A 17,764-nucleotide genomic window follows, 5' to 3' on the forward strand; every position below is an offset into this window, starting at 1 on the left:
AGGTTAATTGTACTTTAAACGAAAAAACTATAATGGAAACATTACCTTAATCCGAGGATCCACTCCCAAGCTTTCAAGAGCTTCCGCTTGTTTAAGCAGTATGAATTGAAAGCCTTCACAAATATACCACTCCCATCCCTTTTCTACAAAGAAGAAACATAATAAAATTAATTAGAAAGAAAATCATCCAAAATAATATGGTTGTGCTCTCCTGTGGTGTACATCCATGCAAGGTACTCCACCAGATCAGAAAAAATAAAAAGTTGACTGTCATCGCTGACCTCCTGGAACAAGCATGCAGCAAGCAATTTACAATGAAGTTAGGACTCCTGAACTGCATGCTATTGCCATGTCGGACACCTAAGTATTAAAAACTATTCTGACTCCGATTGTTGTGATAGCGATTTATCCCCTGTTGAGACCTCTATGCCTGGCCTGTATAAGTAGATTCAATCACTGAGGACATTCATTGTCAGATAGCTGAACTCACCAATACCGTGTTCATCCACAAAGGTTGCTTTATTCTGAACGTGAAGACAACAGGATAACAGCGATGAATGGTTACAGTATTATGCGGTCAAAAGATGATGCCTTTCCTAGGGTACTATGCAGAGTACATGTGTCCTGATTGCATGTGGCTGTTAGCTGTGGCCATGACACAGGAAATACTGACCAACAAGAAGGGTGGGGCTTACATACAGAGGAACTGTGTCATCGATCTCAGGGAAGGTAACATAGAAAAATATATACATTACCACAAAAGGCCACTAGATGGCAGCATAGGAACTAACATAGAAAACGTCCATAGAAAATGGTATAGGGAAAACACACTATATATAAATTCTATCTAACATTAACTTCTATGTCCCATTGGTGCGGCACAAAAACACTGGATGAGAATGACGACCAGCCAACTAGCATTTTTAGGAGGTTACTAATGGCATCTTCAATATTATCTCCATGCCCCCTTTATGGCCATAGGCTACTCACTCATATGGCCATAGGCTACCCACTCCTACCTCCAGCAGGTTTACATGCCATGCCACAAAGCAAGCACCATCTCAAGCTTGTTACAGTAACAGGACAGGGAGTTCAGTGAACTGCAATGGCCTTCACACTCCCCGGATCTTAGCATGTTTGGTATAAGGTGGTATTGGAGGTTATATGGCCAACATAACTGCAGGACCTACAGTATGTGATGCTATTGAGTCAAACTAGACCAAGAGAAACATTTCGGAAAACAAAAGTGGAAGAGAAGCGCTACACAACCTAGCGTAGAGGAAAAAGTGGTGCGTTTGAACTTGAGTATATTCAGTGTTAAACTTGCATGTCCCTCCTTACCTTCTCGTCCTGAATTGTATTGCGATTGTAATGTCTTCCTTATAATGTAAAGCGCTGCGCAAACTGTCGGCGCTACATAAATCCTGTATAATAATGTGGATGGGTGGATCAGGGTTTCAATCAGATGACTTCAAGAGGGTGGTGCTGTATGGTGCGTCAGGACTTGCGAGGGTGATGGAATGGATGGGCATGGTGGTGGTGAGCCTCCTGGGATGGTTGTCGAAAAGGTCTGGTTGTGATGGGCAGATGTGGATCCTTGGAAGGGGGGGGGTTACGTCTCAGGACCGACGTAAAAGAAGAGAAAAGATATATACAAGTCCTCTCACACTGGCTTGACAAAGAAGAATTCTAGCCATCCAGGACATCTCACTCTCATTTCCAGGGCTTCGGGCAAGCAACGATCCCTGTGTGAGAGAAGAAACCATCTATCCCACCTCAATCTAACCACTGAACCATCACGTTCTAAAACAATTCATCCCCTCACAGCTACCTTCTCATGTATCATTTCCCCCTCCCGTTTAGAGTGTAAGCCCTCGGGGGCAGGGCCCTCCTTACCATCTTGTCTTGAATTGTATTGCGATTGTAATGTCTTCCTTATATTGTAAAACGCTGCGCAAACTGTTGGCGCTAATTAAATCCTGTATAATAATAGTAATCATCTTCCCTACTGTCCTGTGCGTTCACCTTTACCCGCACGCATCGTCCGTCTCCACGTCCATTCAGCTCTATTGGGTCTCCAACTGCCGCCGCCTCCTCCGTCCTCAGAGACCGGAGATGTTCCCCCGCACAACGCAGCCTGATCCACCCACCCACATGCAAATTTAACACTGAATATACTCTAAGTTCGAATGCATGAGGCTGTTAGCTGTGGCCATGACACAGGAAATACTGACCAACAAGAAGGGTGGGGCTTACATACAGAGGAACTGTGTCATCGATCTCAGGGAAGGTAACATAGAAAAATATATACATTACCACAAAAGGCCACTAGATGGCAGCATAGGAACTAACATAGAAAACGTCCATAGAAAATGGTATAGGGAAAACACACTATATATAAATTCTATCTAACATTAACTTCTATGTCCCATTGGTGCGGCACAAAAACACTGGATGAGAATGACGACCAGCCAACTAGCATTTTTAGGAGGTTACTAATGGCATCTTCAATATTATCTCCATGCCCCCTTTATGGCCATAGGCTACTCACTCCTACCTCCAGCAGGTTTACATGCCATGCCACAAAGCAAGCACCATCTCAAGCTTGTTACAGTAACAGGACAGGGAGTTCAGTGAACTGCAATGGCCTTCACACTCCCCGGATCTTAGCATGTTTGGTATAAGGTGGTATTGGAGGTTATATGGCCAACATAACTGCAGGACCTACAGTATGTGATGCTATTGAGTCAAACTAGACCAAGAGAAACATTTCGGAAAACAAAAGTGGAAGAGAAGCGCTACACAACCTAGCGTAGAGGAAAAAGTGGTGCGTTTGAACTTGAGTATATTCAGTGTTAAACTTGCATGTCCCTCCTTACCTTCTCGTCCTGAATTGTATTGCGATTGTAATGTCTTCCTTATAATGTAAAGCGCTGCGCAAACTGTCGGCGCTACATAAATCCTGTATAATAATGTGGATGGGTGGATCAGGGTTTCAATCAGATGACTTCAAGAGGGTGGTGCTGTATGGTGCGTCAGGACTTGCGAGGGTGATGGAATGGATGGGCATGGTGGTGGTGAGCCTCCTGGGATGGTTGTCGAAAAGGTCTGGTTGTGATGGGCAGATGTGGATCCTTGGAAGGGGGGGGGTTACGTCTCAGGACCGACGTAAAAGAAGAGAAAAGATATATACAAGTCCTCTCACACTGGCTTGACAAAGAAGAATTCTAGCCATCCAGGACATCTCACTCTCATTTCCAGGGCTTCGGGCAAGCAACGATCCCTGTGTGAGAGAAGAAACCATCTATCCCACCTCAATCTAACCACTGAACCATCACGTTCTAAAACAATTCATCCCCTCACAGCTACCTTCTCATGTATCATTTCCCCCTCCCGTTTAGAGTGTAAGCCCTCGGGGGCAGGGCCCTCCTTACCATCTTGTCTTGAATTGTATTGCGATTGTAATGTCTTCCTTATATTGTAAAACGCTGCGCAAACTGTTGGCGCTAATTAAATCCTGTATAATAATAGTAATCATCTTCCCTACTGTCCTGTGCGTTCACCTTTACCCGCACGCATCGTCCGTCTCCACGTCCATTCAGCTCTATTGGGTCTCCAACTGCCGCCGCCTCCTCCGTCCTCAGAGACCGGAGATGTTCCCCCGCACAACGCAGCCTGATCCACCCACCCACATGCAAATTTAACACTGAATATACTCTAAGTTCGAACGCACCCCTTTGTCATCTGCGCTAGGTTGTAGCGCTTCTCTTCCACTTTTGTTTTCCGCAAGCACAACGATGGACACACCGGTCCGCACACACAAGGAGCAGCACACCTGCGCCCAAACACTCCCCACCCCTTCGAGGAGCGGGAACTTTCCCTTACTCTATAGGTACACCTAATAAAGCAGCCACGAGTGTATATGACCTATAATATGATACTGCTAAAAAACATGAGCCTTTCTTACGCTGTTCATGTGTCTCTCTCCTTTGTATTTGTTTTATTTGTATACACATTTTTAAAAAAAAAGAACTCCATGAAATGTCAAAATTATCCCTTGCAGTGGGGCTATCCCCTCACTGCAGGGGTTAACTGTTCATTTTGGTCTATGGGTACAATTAGGGATGTCCTGATACCAATACTAGTATTGGTATTGGGGCCAATAGCAGACAGTTTCACGTGTAGTGGTACAGGTGAAAATGCCCCGATTCTTAGGGCCGATACCGGCCCTTTAAATTTTCAAACCACAGCAGCCATCCAAGTTACCGCGCTTGTGGGGACCTCGGCAGCCTGCCAGGCACCTGCATGTAGCTGTCCATGGCAGTGCCTGTCCGGTTGTATATCTCCTGCCCGGTGCAGGCACAGCCATGGACAGCCCAACACACAGCACAGTACAGCCCCGGACATCGGCACACTACACAGCATAGGAGCTGCCCCCCAGAGCCCTGCAGAGATCCACATGTCGCCCTGATGAGAAAAATTCTGGTGTGGCGACATGGACTTGCATTCTGCTGTGGCGACATGGACTTGCATTCTGCTGTGGCGACATGGACTTGCATTCATTTCTGGTGACATCTTTATTTCGCTCTGGTGAGAAGCTGCTCTAAAATCATAAGTCTGTGTTGTTTTAGAAAAAATGTCACATGTCTCTTTAAGAAAAAGTGTTGGTAATTGGTATCGGCGAGTAGCTGAGGACAAGTAGTTGTACTTGGTCTAAAAAAAAAAAGTGTCATTGGGACATCCCTACAATGTTCCAATGCCCCTTGTACAATTGCAGTTGCATTAGACGTGATGACATCACAGCTCCTTAAACTGCTGGAGCCCAGTGAACAAGAGGCTGAGGGGACCAGACTAGCAGCCTAGCGCAACCAAGGATCAGGCGAGTATATTTTCTTTATCTTAGTCCCTAGACCAAAACAAGCAGTTAATCCTTGCAGTGCGGTGGGTAGTCCCAATACAAGGGTTCATTTTTACGTTGCATGGATTTTTTCTTTAATGTGTGTGCATGTATTTTTTTGGGACTATGCTGTAAAACGTAAAAATAAAGTTGATCAAGTTCTGTTCTTCTAAATCTAAAGTGAGATTTAACAGCCATATCCCATGGTCATACTTATCTGTATTATTCTCCTACAGGTGTACACAGACAGCTTCAATCCACCAGTTCTCACCTACTGTATTCTTCTTCCTTAGTCCTCTGGACAGAGACTGCATCCTTGCATTGAGAACAAACGTTTCTGCTTGCTCGGGTTCTCTGGTTCTCTGCAATTACAGAAACAAAATGAAAAACAGAAACGGTACAGCCACTAGATGGAGCCGAGGAGCACAGGAAATTCCAGCGCTCCTCCAATCCATCTAGCGTCTGTAATCCTGTGTGAACAGTGCTTGTCCAGCTATATGCAGAGTGAACCCACTATAAATAAACCCCACTCCAACCCACTTCCGTGATACTCTAAAAGCTCATGTTTATTTTAATTATTGGTATTGAAGTTTTCGAGTATTCGTACTGGCCCAAACGCTCTGTCTAGCTCGATACTGCCTGTATCAGGAAGCCGAGCAGCGAGTCATTACGCGCATGCCTGGCTTCCTGATTGGTCGGGAAGCTGGCCAATCAGGAAGCCGGGCATCGTGCAATGACGCGGCGGCCAGCAATCTGGTAGGCTGGGAAACCGGCTTCATGCACCCTCATCACCTCATGGCGAGGCTTCCCTGCTAATAGCGCTTGCAGCATTTTTTTTTTTCTAAAGCACGTGGAGCGTGCTCGAAAACGAATCCCCTGTGACCAAAAAAAGTAAATCGTGAAATCACAACACACAAAAACGTGCACAAGGGTGCTTTGGTTCTCTCTAGTGAAAGGGCCACAATTTTCCTGATCCCCCGGGGCGCAAGGCTCCTGACAGGAACAAGAACGACCAACCCGAAGGCCGGCGGACCCCGATCCTCTGGGACCTGCCGAAACAGGTCCACCGAGTACTAGGTAGGGAGCTCCCCCGAAGGGAGACCCCCAGGTGGGAGGAGGCAGAGGGGCCCCATGTGTAAGTAACAGAACCTCCTCCCAAACTTCAGGAACAGGCCCCAAAAGGTACCTGCACCCTCCGTCATCTGTGAGAGTCAGAAAAGTGCCAATTGTGCATAAAAAAGTGCATAAGTAATCTAGTGTCAGTGCACAACGCTGACAGGCCTTAGGGGCCGGAGTGCAAAAATATTGCCCCAGGACTAGCCAAAAGGCCTGTCCAAAAGGCGTAGTGCAGAAAAAAGCGAGTAGGTGCTGTGACCAAGTGCACAGTGAATCACTTGTGGGGGTCCCACACCATAGTGATTTTCTGGCACCCCTTGGACGCCTACCCCAGGGGGCATAGCACCACGGGCCTCTGCCGCTCCCCAGCCCTCCGGCCAGACAAATGCCTCTCCATCCCTACCAGAAGGCATTAGCACCAGAAGGATTCCTACCTACAACTGGGGACAAGCTCGGCAGGGTGAACTGGACCAGAATCAACCCAGGAGGAAAGGAAACCCCTCCAGCACCCAGCTATCACATCAGGGAATACTAAGCATCTCTCATTTTGTTCAGACCGCACCGTACCGGAGCGTAAGCATAATGTGCATTGCGATCCCATGTGGCCGATCGCATTGCCGCCGGAGGGCGTGGCTATGGTCAGGGCCAGCCTTAGGTCTTTAGCCGCCCTGTGCGAGAAAGCTTTACAGCGCCCCTCAGTGACCACACCCCTCAGTGGCCACACCCTTTAGTGACCACACCCCTAGTAACCACACCCATTTATTACCCATATTTTTGGTAAAATATAAAAAGCGGGGTCACGTCGGGTAAATAGACACCAAACATGTAATATTAAAGAATGCAGCGCGCGGTGGCAAAGAACGCAGTAATAAAGAACGCAGAGTGCGGTGGCAAAGAACGCAGAATGGCTCCCTGTGCGGCCGCACTGCTCGCACACCCCTAAGGCCGGCCCTGGCTATGGTGACATTCACTTCAATGGACCGCCACGCCCCCTCCTGCCCCACAACATAGTGAGCCAGCCACAATGCGAAGCAGTGCGTTCCGCCCAGAATCGGGCCGGAACACACTATCTGGTGGGAACGAGGCCTAAAAGGCAAATAGTGAAAAGCGGAGTAAGCTCATTAATAAATTACTGTATTAATTTTGGGGTTTAGCGTCGCTTTAAGCAGCACCTTTTTAACCATGCAGATGAAAGAGAATGGATGACTTCTATAGTAATGACTTTCGTGTGACATCCTCAGCTTACCTCTATGACAGTGTGGCAGGATCTACAGTAGAATGTGCCTTCATCGCTTATACCCCAGTTCACTTCTGAACACAGAGGACATGGCTCTTTATAATCACGCTAAAAGAAGACAAAGACAGGAACAATGATCAGTAGGTGGACATATATAGATATTTGCGTCTATTATAGCTGAACTTCTGGCAAGCAGATAAAATATACAGTTGAAATACACAGATGCACACAGTCTTATCAGTCTTTCCAAAGGGAAATTGTAATTCCGCCTCTCCACTTTTGTGATTCATATGCCCCTGCCAAAACAGTCCAGCAAGGACAATATCACCAGTGTAATGCAGCAGAGAGAATTCTATGACTGGAAAAGAGACGGTCACATGATTACAGGTCACGTGACCAGGCTCTCCTGCCAGCTCTTTCCTTTTTTTTTTCTTATTTATCATTTGTTTTTCAAGCTAAAAATGGGAGGATAAGCAAATATTGTCTAAATACAAGATTCATGTGTATTGTTATTTGAATCTTGGTGAGCTTTGTGAATTTCTTCCAGATCTGTGCAGTAATCCAGTGTGAGACTTGGAACTTCCTGTAATAAAGACAAGTCACTGCTGCTCCCTCCTTGTTTCGGGTGACTGGTCTTGTATCCGCCCCCTCCTGTAGTTTTCTACAGGCAGTGTGTAGTGGGTGGGGCCTGCTGGGTCCCTCCCACAGCTCTACTCTCTGTGCAGGCCATGTACACCACAGTGATGATGTCACTGCTACTTTTACAAGGTAATATGTGGGCTTACAAAGGCATTTTGGTGCACACAAAGTGGATGTATATCTTCTGTGGCTATTATGGAATATATTTAGATGTAAGCTTTTGTGTCCAGAGTTCATCTTTAATGTTTTGCTAGTACTGAATTTAGTGTTGAGAATATTTGTAAAGCACACAAATTAGATTTTTTAATAAAATTACCATTAGAATAGAATACCTCCTATAAAAGGGGCATCGCTGTAATACCAGATTCCTTTAGCATACAGGGCTGCATATTGAATTTGTAATTGCATTCGTTCGCTGTGTTTAACCAGAATCCAAACCGGCAATCTGATCAGTTTTGTAGCCGGCTTGCAGTTGCATTCAAACAATTACCATCTACCTACATCAGTTTTTTGAGGCAAAAGCAAAACATTACTGCCCGGCACAGCATGTCATTCTGTCATCAGGTCATCCAAAAAGAATATAAAAGTTTTCACCACAATAGGAACATTTGCAGCACACAACACTGTTAGACAAGCAGCTACATAATAAAAATGAAGTGGGGAGTTTCTGCTGTGATGGAATTGATAAATATATTAACTTTGCTCATTATAAAGTCTGCGGGAAGACAGAGTTCCTCAACGTTCTGCCAAAAGAAACAAAATGAATAAAAGGTAACCAAGATGGGCGACGGTGATACAGTATAACATAAAATATTGGTGAGATTCCAATGAGTAAATATGTGTTCATCAGCACAAAGAAGGCTCAGGAACTTTACCTTACTAATAAAGTGTATCTAACCCCCCAAAGAACTTAAAGTGACACTAAACTCAGGAGTTAGATCTTAAAAATACATTCAAGTGTATCTTATTTGTGTATCACTCGGCTGTAGATCCTCAAATCATCTCTGACTTGGTGCTGACACTGTCCTTCCTTCTGGAGGGGGGCTACTTTTGTTTCCCATGGTCCCTGTGTGTGTTGTAAAGTAGTCATCGCTCCAAGCTCGCTGCCGTGATGAACTACAATCTCATGTTTAGTTTACTCATTTGTATTGCAATTGTAGTCTATCACGGGAGTGAGCTTGGAGCGTTGACTACTTTACAACACACACAGGGACCATGGGGAACTGAAGTAGCCCCCCTCCAGAAGGAAGGACGGTGTCAGCACCAATTCAGAGATGATTTCACGATCTACAGCCGAGTGATAAACAAATAAGATACATTTTTGTTTATAGTTAAAGGGTTATTAAACCCTGTTTTGTTTTTTTAAACGCTTTAAAAAGAGGTTAAAAACGTACTTGTGTCTTCGCTGCGCGCTCCCGTCCGAAAATCTGAAAAATCTTGGGTGGCCGCAAAGGATCTTGGGGCGGGCGCATGCGCATTTCAGATTTTCGGGCGGGAGACGAGGAGAGACACAAGGTAAGTCTATGGACAGCGTGCACTCGCATGCAGCAAGGGACAGGAAGTGCCAGCAAGCACAGAAGACTCAGCGCTGGATCAGGGACCCGCAGCAGCGCTGGAGAGAAGGCTGAAAAGGACAAAAAAGAAGAGGAAGATCGGATTAAGAGACATCATTTAAGGTAAGTGCTGACATTAACATTGGGGGCGGGGGGAGGGAAAAACAGAAGTTATACTTTAATGTCACTTTAAAAAGGTACCTGAATGTATTTTTTACATGTAAATCCTGAGTTTAGTGTCACTTTAATATACTGCCGGGCCAAGAAAAATGTTTTGGGCAATGTTATGTGGCCAGGAAAGGAGGTCAGCTGCCTCCCTGAATATACTGATTGATCAGGTTTTTCCATCAATGGATTTTCTTCCCTGATGGCACATTGGACATATTCCAAGATGACAATGCCAGGATTCAGATTGTGAAAGAGTGTTTCAGGACTATGAGACATCATTTTCACACATGGATTGGCCACCACAGAGTCCAGGGGATAAGGAATGGAAGAGTAAAAACATTTGTCAGATTATATTTTTTCAGACTCTGTCCTGCTGGTCAGATTTCACTTCCTGTCCTGAAGTCTCAACAGGAAATGTGAAGAAGTCTTCCTCCAAGTGAGGGTAATTTCCATGTTCGATTAATCATCAAACGGTTTGTCCTAACTGGATTATTTCCCCTCATTTTTGGTCTGATGACAACTCTAAGATTTCCCCATACTTTTTGTATCGTGACAATGGTCACCAGAAAGAAGAGAACGAAAATGTGGGAGATGGCAATAAAAAACTTGGCAGAGGTTCTAAAGCTCACTGCACATAATCCAATCTCCCATAGATCAACCAACAACTATATAGTTCAAGAGTATGTCTTCCCTTTTAGGTTAGCATACAAAAAGTCAGACCTTTAACAGCGGAGCAGGCCCGGTCTACAATAGGGGCCAAAAAAAAAATACATCTCCGCAACACTTCTACATTATCCTATGTCTTTGTCTCTTTTAAAAAGTACAGAAATAAACATGTAGATGCTGTCAGAAATCCAGTGAGCTGGTTACGTCCTGTTTCAGCTGAGAACATAGAACACTTGCTGCACTGAAACCCCAAGCAGTGTTGTCAACCTTTCTTTGTTAAGTGATCAATAAGACCAGAGAATACAAAACAAACATCTATTAATTGGTGCAGGTAGCGTCATAGCGTAGGCTTTGAGTCTCTTGCTGACAGGAGGGCACACATATGGGTGGCTCCATGGAACCCTAAAGGCAAGGAGCCACCCATATAATAGAAATCAGCACCAGCAGTCAAGGGAGAGAGTAAAAAAGAGAGAGATGGAAAAAAAAAATGGCAGAACAAGCTACAGATAATGTAAGTCCTACTCAGAGCATTTAATATATACACTGTGGCAGTGCAAGGCAATGCCACAATGTAATTTGGCAGCTATGGCACCCAGGACTCTCAGCCAGAGGGGCTGAGAGGGTCCAGAGTGTAAACCATTCTATAAAGGAAGAACCTGGCTTGTCAGATTCTTCCAGGTTTTCAGAATTGTAACTGGGATCTGGAGCTCTGGAGATTTCTTAGAGCTCTGGGTGGGATTAAATCTCTAGTCCTGGGGCCAGGTATTGCCAATGGCCAGCCTGGGCTGATCAGGTGGCTGAGAGCAGCCTCAATAAAGGCTGTGACACACTGCTCGCGAAGTGGTGGCGCGCTGCCTTCGCGAGCAGTGTAATTTTCTCCTCGGCACGTCAGCTTGCGAGAGCTCACCTAGCTGTGCGTGCCGAGATGAAAAATGTCATCTTCAGCCAATCGGCTCGCACGTATAAACCCCGCACGCCAGGATGCGCCGTCTGGCTGGTTGTTACGCACAAGCCGATTGGCTGAAGGTGCAGTCAATCATCTGACTGCACTCAGCTCACACAATGCACGCAAAGCTCCGTGCCGGACAGCTTTGCTTCGCTCTGCACGGCTTTGCGTGCAGTGTGTCACGGGATGTCGGGATCCGCTCCGGTGTCTCAGTATACCGCGAGCTACAGCTCGCGGTATACTGAGCTTAGGGTAACGGGAGGACGCTAGTTTGTGTCCTCCCTTTACCCTAAGGAGAACTATGGGGAAAAGCCCTGACACCATAGTTCTCCTTTAAGAAACTGTTGATCTACTGGGATTTTCACACACAACCATCTCTCGGGTTTACAGAGAATGGTCTGAAAAAGAGGAAATATCCAGTGAGTGGCAGTTGTGTTGATGAAAATGCCTTGTTGATGTCAAAGGTCAGAGGAGAATGGCCAGACTGGTTTGAGGTGATAGAATGGAAACCGTAACTCAAATAAGCACTCGTTACATCCGAGGTATGAGAATACCATCTCTGAACGCACAACAATTCGAACCTTGAAGCAGATGGGCTACAGCAGCAGAACACACCGAGTGCCACTCCTGTCAGCTAAGAACAGAAAACTGAGGCTACAATTCGCACAGGCTCACCAAAATTGGACAATAGAAGATTGGAAAAACGTTGCCTGGTCTGATGTCTCCATTTCAACTGAAACATGAAAGCATGGGTCCATCCTGCCTTGTATAAGCGGTTCAGGCTGGTGGTGATACTTTCTTGGCACACTTTGGGCCCGTGATGCTATTATGTCAATATGGACAAAAATCTCTGACGAATGTTTCCAACGCCTTGTTGAATCTGTCACGAAGAAAGAAGGCAAAAGGGGGTCCAACCGGGTACTAGCAAGGTGTACCTAATAAAGTGGCCGGTGAGAGAAACTTTTATTAATCCTTGCAGTGGGGCTACTCCTGAGCTGCAATGATTAAGCGCTCATTTGTGCCTAGGGTCAAAAATAAAAAAGTTACGCACATGATCATTGGAGCCGGCTTGCTCTTAGACCAGTCCTTGGAGCCTCTCTCCCCCTCCGCTGCAGCGATCTAACGTCCAGTGAGTCATCACGATCTATACACTGTGTATTAGACACTGATGGACATGCCATTGCTGCAGTGGAGGAGGAGACAGGCTGGAAGGAGAGCTGTGACCAGCTCAGAAGTTTGTCTGCGTATAACTGTTATTTTTTGACCTAAGCAAAAACAAGCACTTTACCCTTGCAGTGCGGGAGTAATCCCACTGCAAGGGTTAATACCATTTTTGCCCAGAGTTGTTCTTTAAGCCCAGGGCTCTCCCATTGGTGGTCCAGAACAGAAACACTTATCCACATACACATGTAAAAACAAGCAGGAGCCAAAGGCTGTAACTCATGGTTTGGTTTTATATTAAAAATCACAGCGGCTTTATGGGATTCTTCAAAAGGACATCAGGGTTACATAAAATCAGTAGACCACGTCTGCTCATTTCATGTATCTTTTATGTGCCGCACAGCAACCTAATAAAAGCCAGCGTGATTGTAATCTGAGATAAAACAGGTAATTATTTCCTTTGGTTCATAGTTATAGCCACAGATGACTTGAAGGAAATGTTGGAATGTGTAGCAAATGGAACAGGGTTCTATGTCACGGACCTGATCTTGCTGGATCGGGGGTAATATGATGTAGAGGGACAAAAGTCAGTTTACATCCGATTCCCCATAGATCAACATGGGAGGGCGATCATTTCAGATTTTTTCCCCCATCACAAGATGGAGGAAAAAATTGGAGGGACACGGATTTCACAACGGTGACATCTGATCCATGCCGTTCTGATCAGAAGGAGTTCTTTGTACGGTTCCCCCTCATCAGACAGCGTGAAAGGGTCCTTAAGCTTTTCTAACCGCAAGAGACGTTATATGGGAAATATATGCAACCTTTATGCTTCCCCATTCACGTTTCCTGTGTTTAGATCTTCCTACTTTAGGACTCGTTCACATGGGCCTGCACTCCAACACGCTGGGTGTGCTCAGTGAGGTCCAGCAGGGGGCGGTATGATGAGCTGTTTCAGCACTGCATTTGCTTATGAGCTTCAATGGACGAATCCCCCACTGATTCATTTTGTGACATAAGGAGAGGGGACATCATTGAGGGGCGGTATGTTTCCCCTCGCTTTCTATCCTATGTGCATGAATAGTGGAACCCTGACCAGGGTTTCGCTTTGACTTTGGGTCCGGATAGTCCAGCTCGGGCTTTGGGTCTCACCTGGATAGTTGATTGCTTGATGAATGCTTGTCCAGGTGAGATAAAAGGGGAAGGCTGAGACATGGTTTTGCTCTGGCCTGGGACTCAGACAGCCTTCTGAGAGAGCTACATGTTGGATGTGTTCAGAGAGAAAAAGAACTTTGCTGCCTGGACTGTTTTTCCCAGGGAAGGTGATCCCCCATTCGAGCTATACCCCCACAATTTGTATAGATGATTAGCTACCAGTTCCATTCCGGCAAGAATGTTCCAACTGGCTCCTTCGATCAGCTGATCACGGCATGCCGGGCGGAAGGGTCCCGACAGAGGCACCCACTGTGCGAATTTCAGCCGGTTCATTAAGAACCGCCTGAAATTTGAAGCGTGTATACCCAGCTTTGGAAATACTTGCTGTACGGCCTCTGGAGTAGACGGTGTATTCAGCCAGGTGCTTTTGTTTCTACACGGTGGCAGGACTAAAGAGTTCAAGTAGAAATTCAGGGAAAGAAATATGGCCTTACTCATGTCCTTTGTGGATTTTTCCAGATCTGTGCAGGAATCCAGCTTGAACTTTTTCTTGTGTGCAGTAGATTCCTATAAAAACAGCATGATCCCTGCTGCTCTCCATCCTTGTGCAGGGTGACTGGTCTTGTCTCTGCCCCCTCTTGTAATAAAGACCGCTCACTGCTGCTCTCCATCCTTGTGCAGGGTGACTGGTCTTGTCTCTGAACCCCTATTGTAATAAAGACCGCTCACTGCTGATCTCCATCCTTGTGCAGTGTGACTGGTCTCGTCTCTGAACCCCTATTGTAATAAAGACCGCTCACTGCTGCTCTCCATCCTTGTGCAGTGTGACTGGTCTTGTCTCTGAACCCCTATTGTAATAAAGACCGCTCACTGCTGATCTCCATCCTTGTGCAGTGTGACTGGTCTTGTCTCTGAACCCCTATTGTAATAAAGACCGCTCACTGCTGCTCTCCATCCTTGTGCAGTGTGACTGGTCTTGTCTCTGAACCCCTATTGTAATAAAGACCGCTCACTGCTGCTCTCCATCCTTGTGCAGTGTGACTGGTCTTGTCTCTGAACCCCTATTGTAATAAAGACCGCTCACTGCTGCTCTCCATCCTTGTGCAGGGTGACTGGTCTTGTCTCTGCCACTCTTGTAATAAAGACCGCTCACTGCTGCTCTCCATCCTTGTGCAGGGTGACTGGTCTTGTCTCTGCCCCCTCTTGTAATAAAGACTGGTTACTGATGCTCTCCATCCTTGTTCAGGGTGACTGGTCTCGCCTCTGCCCCCTCCTGTAGTTTTCTGCAGACAGGCTTTAGACCAGAGATAGCCAAACCTCAGCCCTTCAGCTGTTGTGGAACTGCAAGTCCTATAAGGCTTTACAAGGCATGATGGAATTTGTAGTTTTACCACAGCTGGAAGGGCGAATTTAGCAACCCCTGCTTATAGAGGGAGGCCTTTCTAGATCTCCCACAGCCCTGCTCCCTGACACATTATGTAGAGGTCGGTGATGATGACACAACTACTTTTACAAATTAATATTAGAAATTTGCTCACTTTGCCCTGAAAACAGCCTTCTGTAGTCAAGGGAGTACCATCTTTATAATCCCCTTAGGGAGAGTCACCCTCTCTATTTTTCCTGGTGACTGCCATCACTGAATGTGAAAGAAACTCCCAAATGTTGGGTTGTCAACAGGACAGGAATAGATCAGAAATATTCTAATGGGGACACTAGTTCTGGTGACTCTGCTTGGCTATTGGTCCTGCATTATATGTGATGATGTCAGAGGGTGACTGCTGGCCAGGCATTGAGGGACTGGTCACACAGTGTTGTGGAAGCCCGTCGGAGCAAAAAATAAGGTAAGTATTGCAGCTTACTCCTCTACCCCTAGAATCAGGAGCATTTAACCCTTGCAAGGTGGGTGCCAGTCCAATGTTGATGTCAACTCTGCCACTACAAACAAATCCCCAGCGGGAGGATTGCTAAAGGGGCCGCCTGTCTGCCTGCATGGAACCACTCCCTCTGTAGCCAGATGCAGCGTGATGTCAATCTATCACTGGCCAATACAAAGCTGAATCTCGATTCCTAGGGATGGGAGTGACTTCATAAGAACAACAGACAACCTCTGAGCAATGCTGCCAAATGCAATTTCGACAAATCACCAGGGACAGTCACCCGTCTGCCCAAGGATCATCCTTACTAAAACTTCAACATTTACAGAAGAACTCCAGGCAATCTAAAAATTAACTCTACCCCCACACTGCAAGGGTCAGTTGCTCGTTGTGGTCTACGGGCTAAAACACTCCCCTGATCCTTGGTCCTGCTTGGCTGCTAGACCGGTCCCCTTCAACCTCTTCTCCCCAGGCCCTGGCGATCTGAGGACCCGTGAAATCATCACGTCTAATGCAACTGTGTTAGACATGAGGACACAGAGTGACATTCCACTGCCAGAGGCGAGTGGTCACCGGTGAGTATGTTTTTTAGCACATAGTCCAAAAGAAGCACTCAACCCTCACGGTGTGGGGGCAGCCCCGCCGCAAAGGGTTAATTTTTTGATTGCCTGGAGTTATTGCAACATAAACAACCTTGGAAGTTATATAGTACATAATATATAGAAGATATATAGTACATGTATTTCTTTAGCGTAACACAATACTATGTGCTGACTATCACCCAGTATATATTCTATTATGAATACTCTGTGCTGACTATCACCCAGTATATACTCTAAATATGAATACTATGTGCTGACTATCACCCAGTATATACTCTAAATATGAATACTCTGTGCTGACTATCACCCAGTATATACTCTAAATATATGAAGACTATGTGCTGACTATCACCCAGTATATACTCTAAATATGAATACTATGTGCTGACTATCACCCAGTATATACTCTAATAATGACGCTCTGCCATCACTTATTCCACCCTTGTCACTGTGAGAACACACCAGGCGTCCCCCAGTGACTTCTCCAGTAGGAGTGTCAGGAAAGGACCACGTGACTGGCACTAGTCGCCTCTTAATGACGTCATCGAACGTACCGCGTCTTCTGCCTCCATGGCTGCTGCGCGTTAGACCACAGTCTGTCACACCGGTGTCTTCAGAGAGGATAACGTGTGCCCGCACATAAAGAGTGAACTTGTTCAGGCATAAGTAGTTAGCGGGGGCACGACAGTTAAGCGTCACTTCCGCCTTGTAGTCGCAGACATGTGACGTCTGCCGAGATGTCATATGACGCATTGGTGAGGAGTGTGGGGTTGTTGCTGGGCAGGATGTAATAGAGTGATGTGGAGTTGCAGATTCTGGATATACACTGATGGGAGTCACAGGGCGGTCTGTTCTCTGTGTAGGCTGTTTATCTGTTACACAGAGTTCAAGACTGGTAATACTAAGTGGAGGTTATCAAGATTGGAGCAGTTACCCATAGCAACCAATCAACCTCCAATTTGTTCAGTTAAGCTTTGAAAATGAAAGAAGCTGATTGGTTGCTATGGGCAACTGTTCTAGATTTTGTCTGCTACAGTTTTGATAAATTCCCTCCGTTGTGTCTCATTGGGCGGGGGGTTCACTTCCTTACCTAACAGGAAGTGATAGGATATCCTTGTAGACTCGAGTGAGGAAAATCCCCTCTTAGATAGTTGTCATGGAAACAAGTGTCCCCATCAGAAGATTTCCCTTTCTGGAGCCCACTCCCAGGGGGGAAAATATATAAATTTAAAGCCCAATCGAATTTTAGGTTTAAATCAGCTAATTACATTCCAGGTGCATCAAAGCAAAACGTGTTCAAACTCTTTCAGGAAAAAGCAGATTTACTTGCTGGTTTCCCGCTTCCCTGGCGGCCGGCACTCACCTGGAGGGAGCCTGTGGGAGCAGGAATCAGGGAAGTCAAGCGGCTTTCTTCTGTCTCCTAGGCATAAACAAGCAGAAAACCTTGTAGCGAGAGAGCAGCCCCACCGCAAGGGGAAACATTTCATTTGTCTGGAGTTGGTCTTTAAAAGAGAACTATGGGATAAGTGTTTTTCCCCGTAGTTCTCATGAGGGTCACGGGAGCACATAAACTAGCCTCCTCCTGTGACCCAAAGCTCAGTAGATCGCGAGCTACAGCTTGCTGTATATACTCTAGGGTCGGAGGGGGAATCCCTGCAGAGAGCCGTGAGTGACAGTCACAGCTCTCTGCAGGGACAGGATCGAGAAGTGAGCGAGCGACGCTATGTGTTCGCTCACTTCCCGATCTATG

At 46.1% G+C, this 17,764-nt stretch overlaps 1 protein-coding gene across 1 annotated transcript in view; it reads right to left on the reverse strand.

The window, feature by feature from the left end:
- Positions 1–16,591, reverse strand: part of TAF1B (TATA-box binding protein associated factor, RNA polymerase I subunit B) — a 109,796-nt gene extending 93,205 nt beyond the window's left edge. The window contains exons 1-4 of the mRNA XM_018559989.1: positions 16,569–16,591; positions 7,260–7,358; positions 5,169–5,259; positions 46–143 (exon numbers count right to left, since the gene is read on the reverse strand). Coding sequence (XP_018415491.1) covers positions 46–143; positions 5,169–5,259; positions 7,260–7,358; positions 16,569–16,586 — 306 coding nt within the window. The 5' untranslated portion in view covers positions 16,587–16,591. The remainder of the gene's footprint in view (positions 1–45; positions 144–5,168; positions 5,260–7,259; positions 7,359–16,568) is intronic.
- Between the last annotated feature and the right edge of the window lie 1,173 nt (positions 16,592–17,764).

This window comes from Nanorana parkeri, unplaced genomic scaffold, assembly GCF_000935625.1.
Source record: "Nanorana parkeri isolate BGI_ZX_2015 unplaced genomic scaffold, ASM93562v1 scaffold425, whole genome shotgun sequence".
NCBI lineage: Eukaryota > Metazoa > Chordata > Amphibia > Anura > Dicroglossidae > Nanorana > Nanorana parkeri.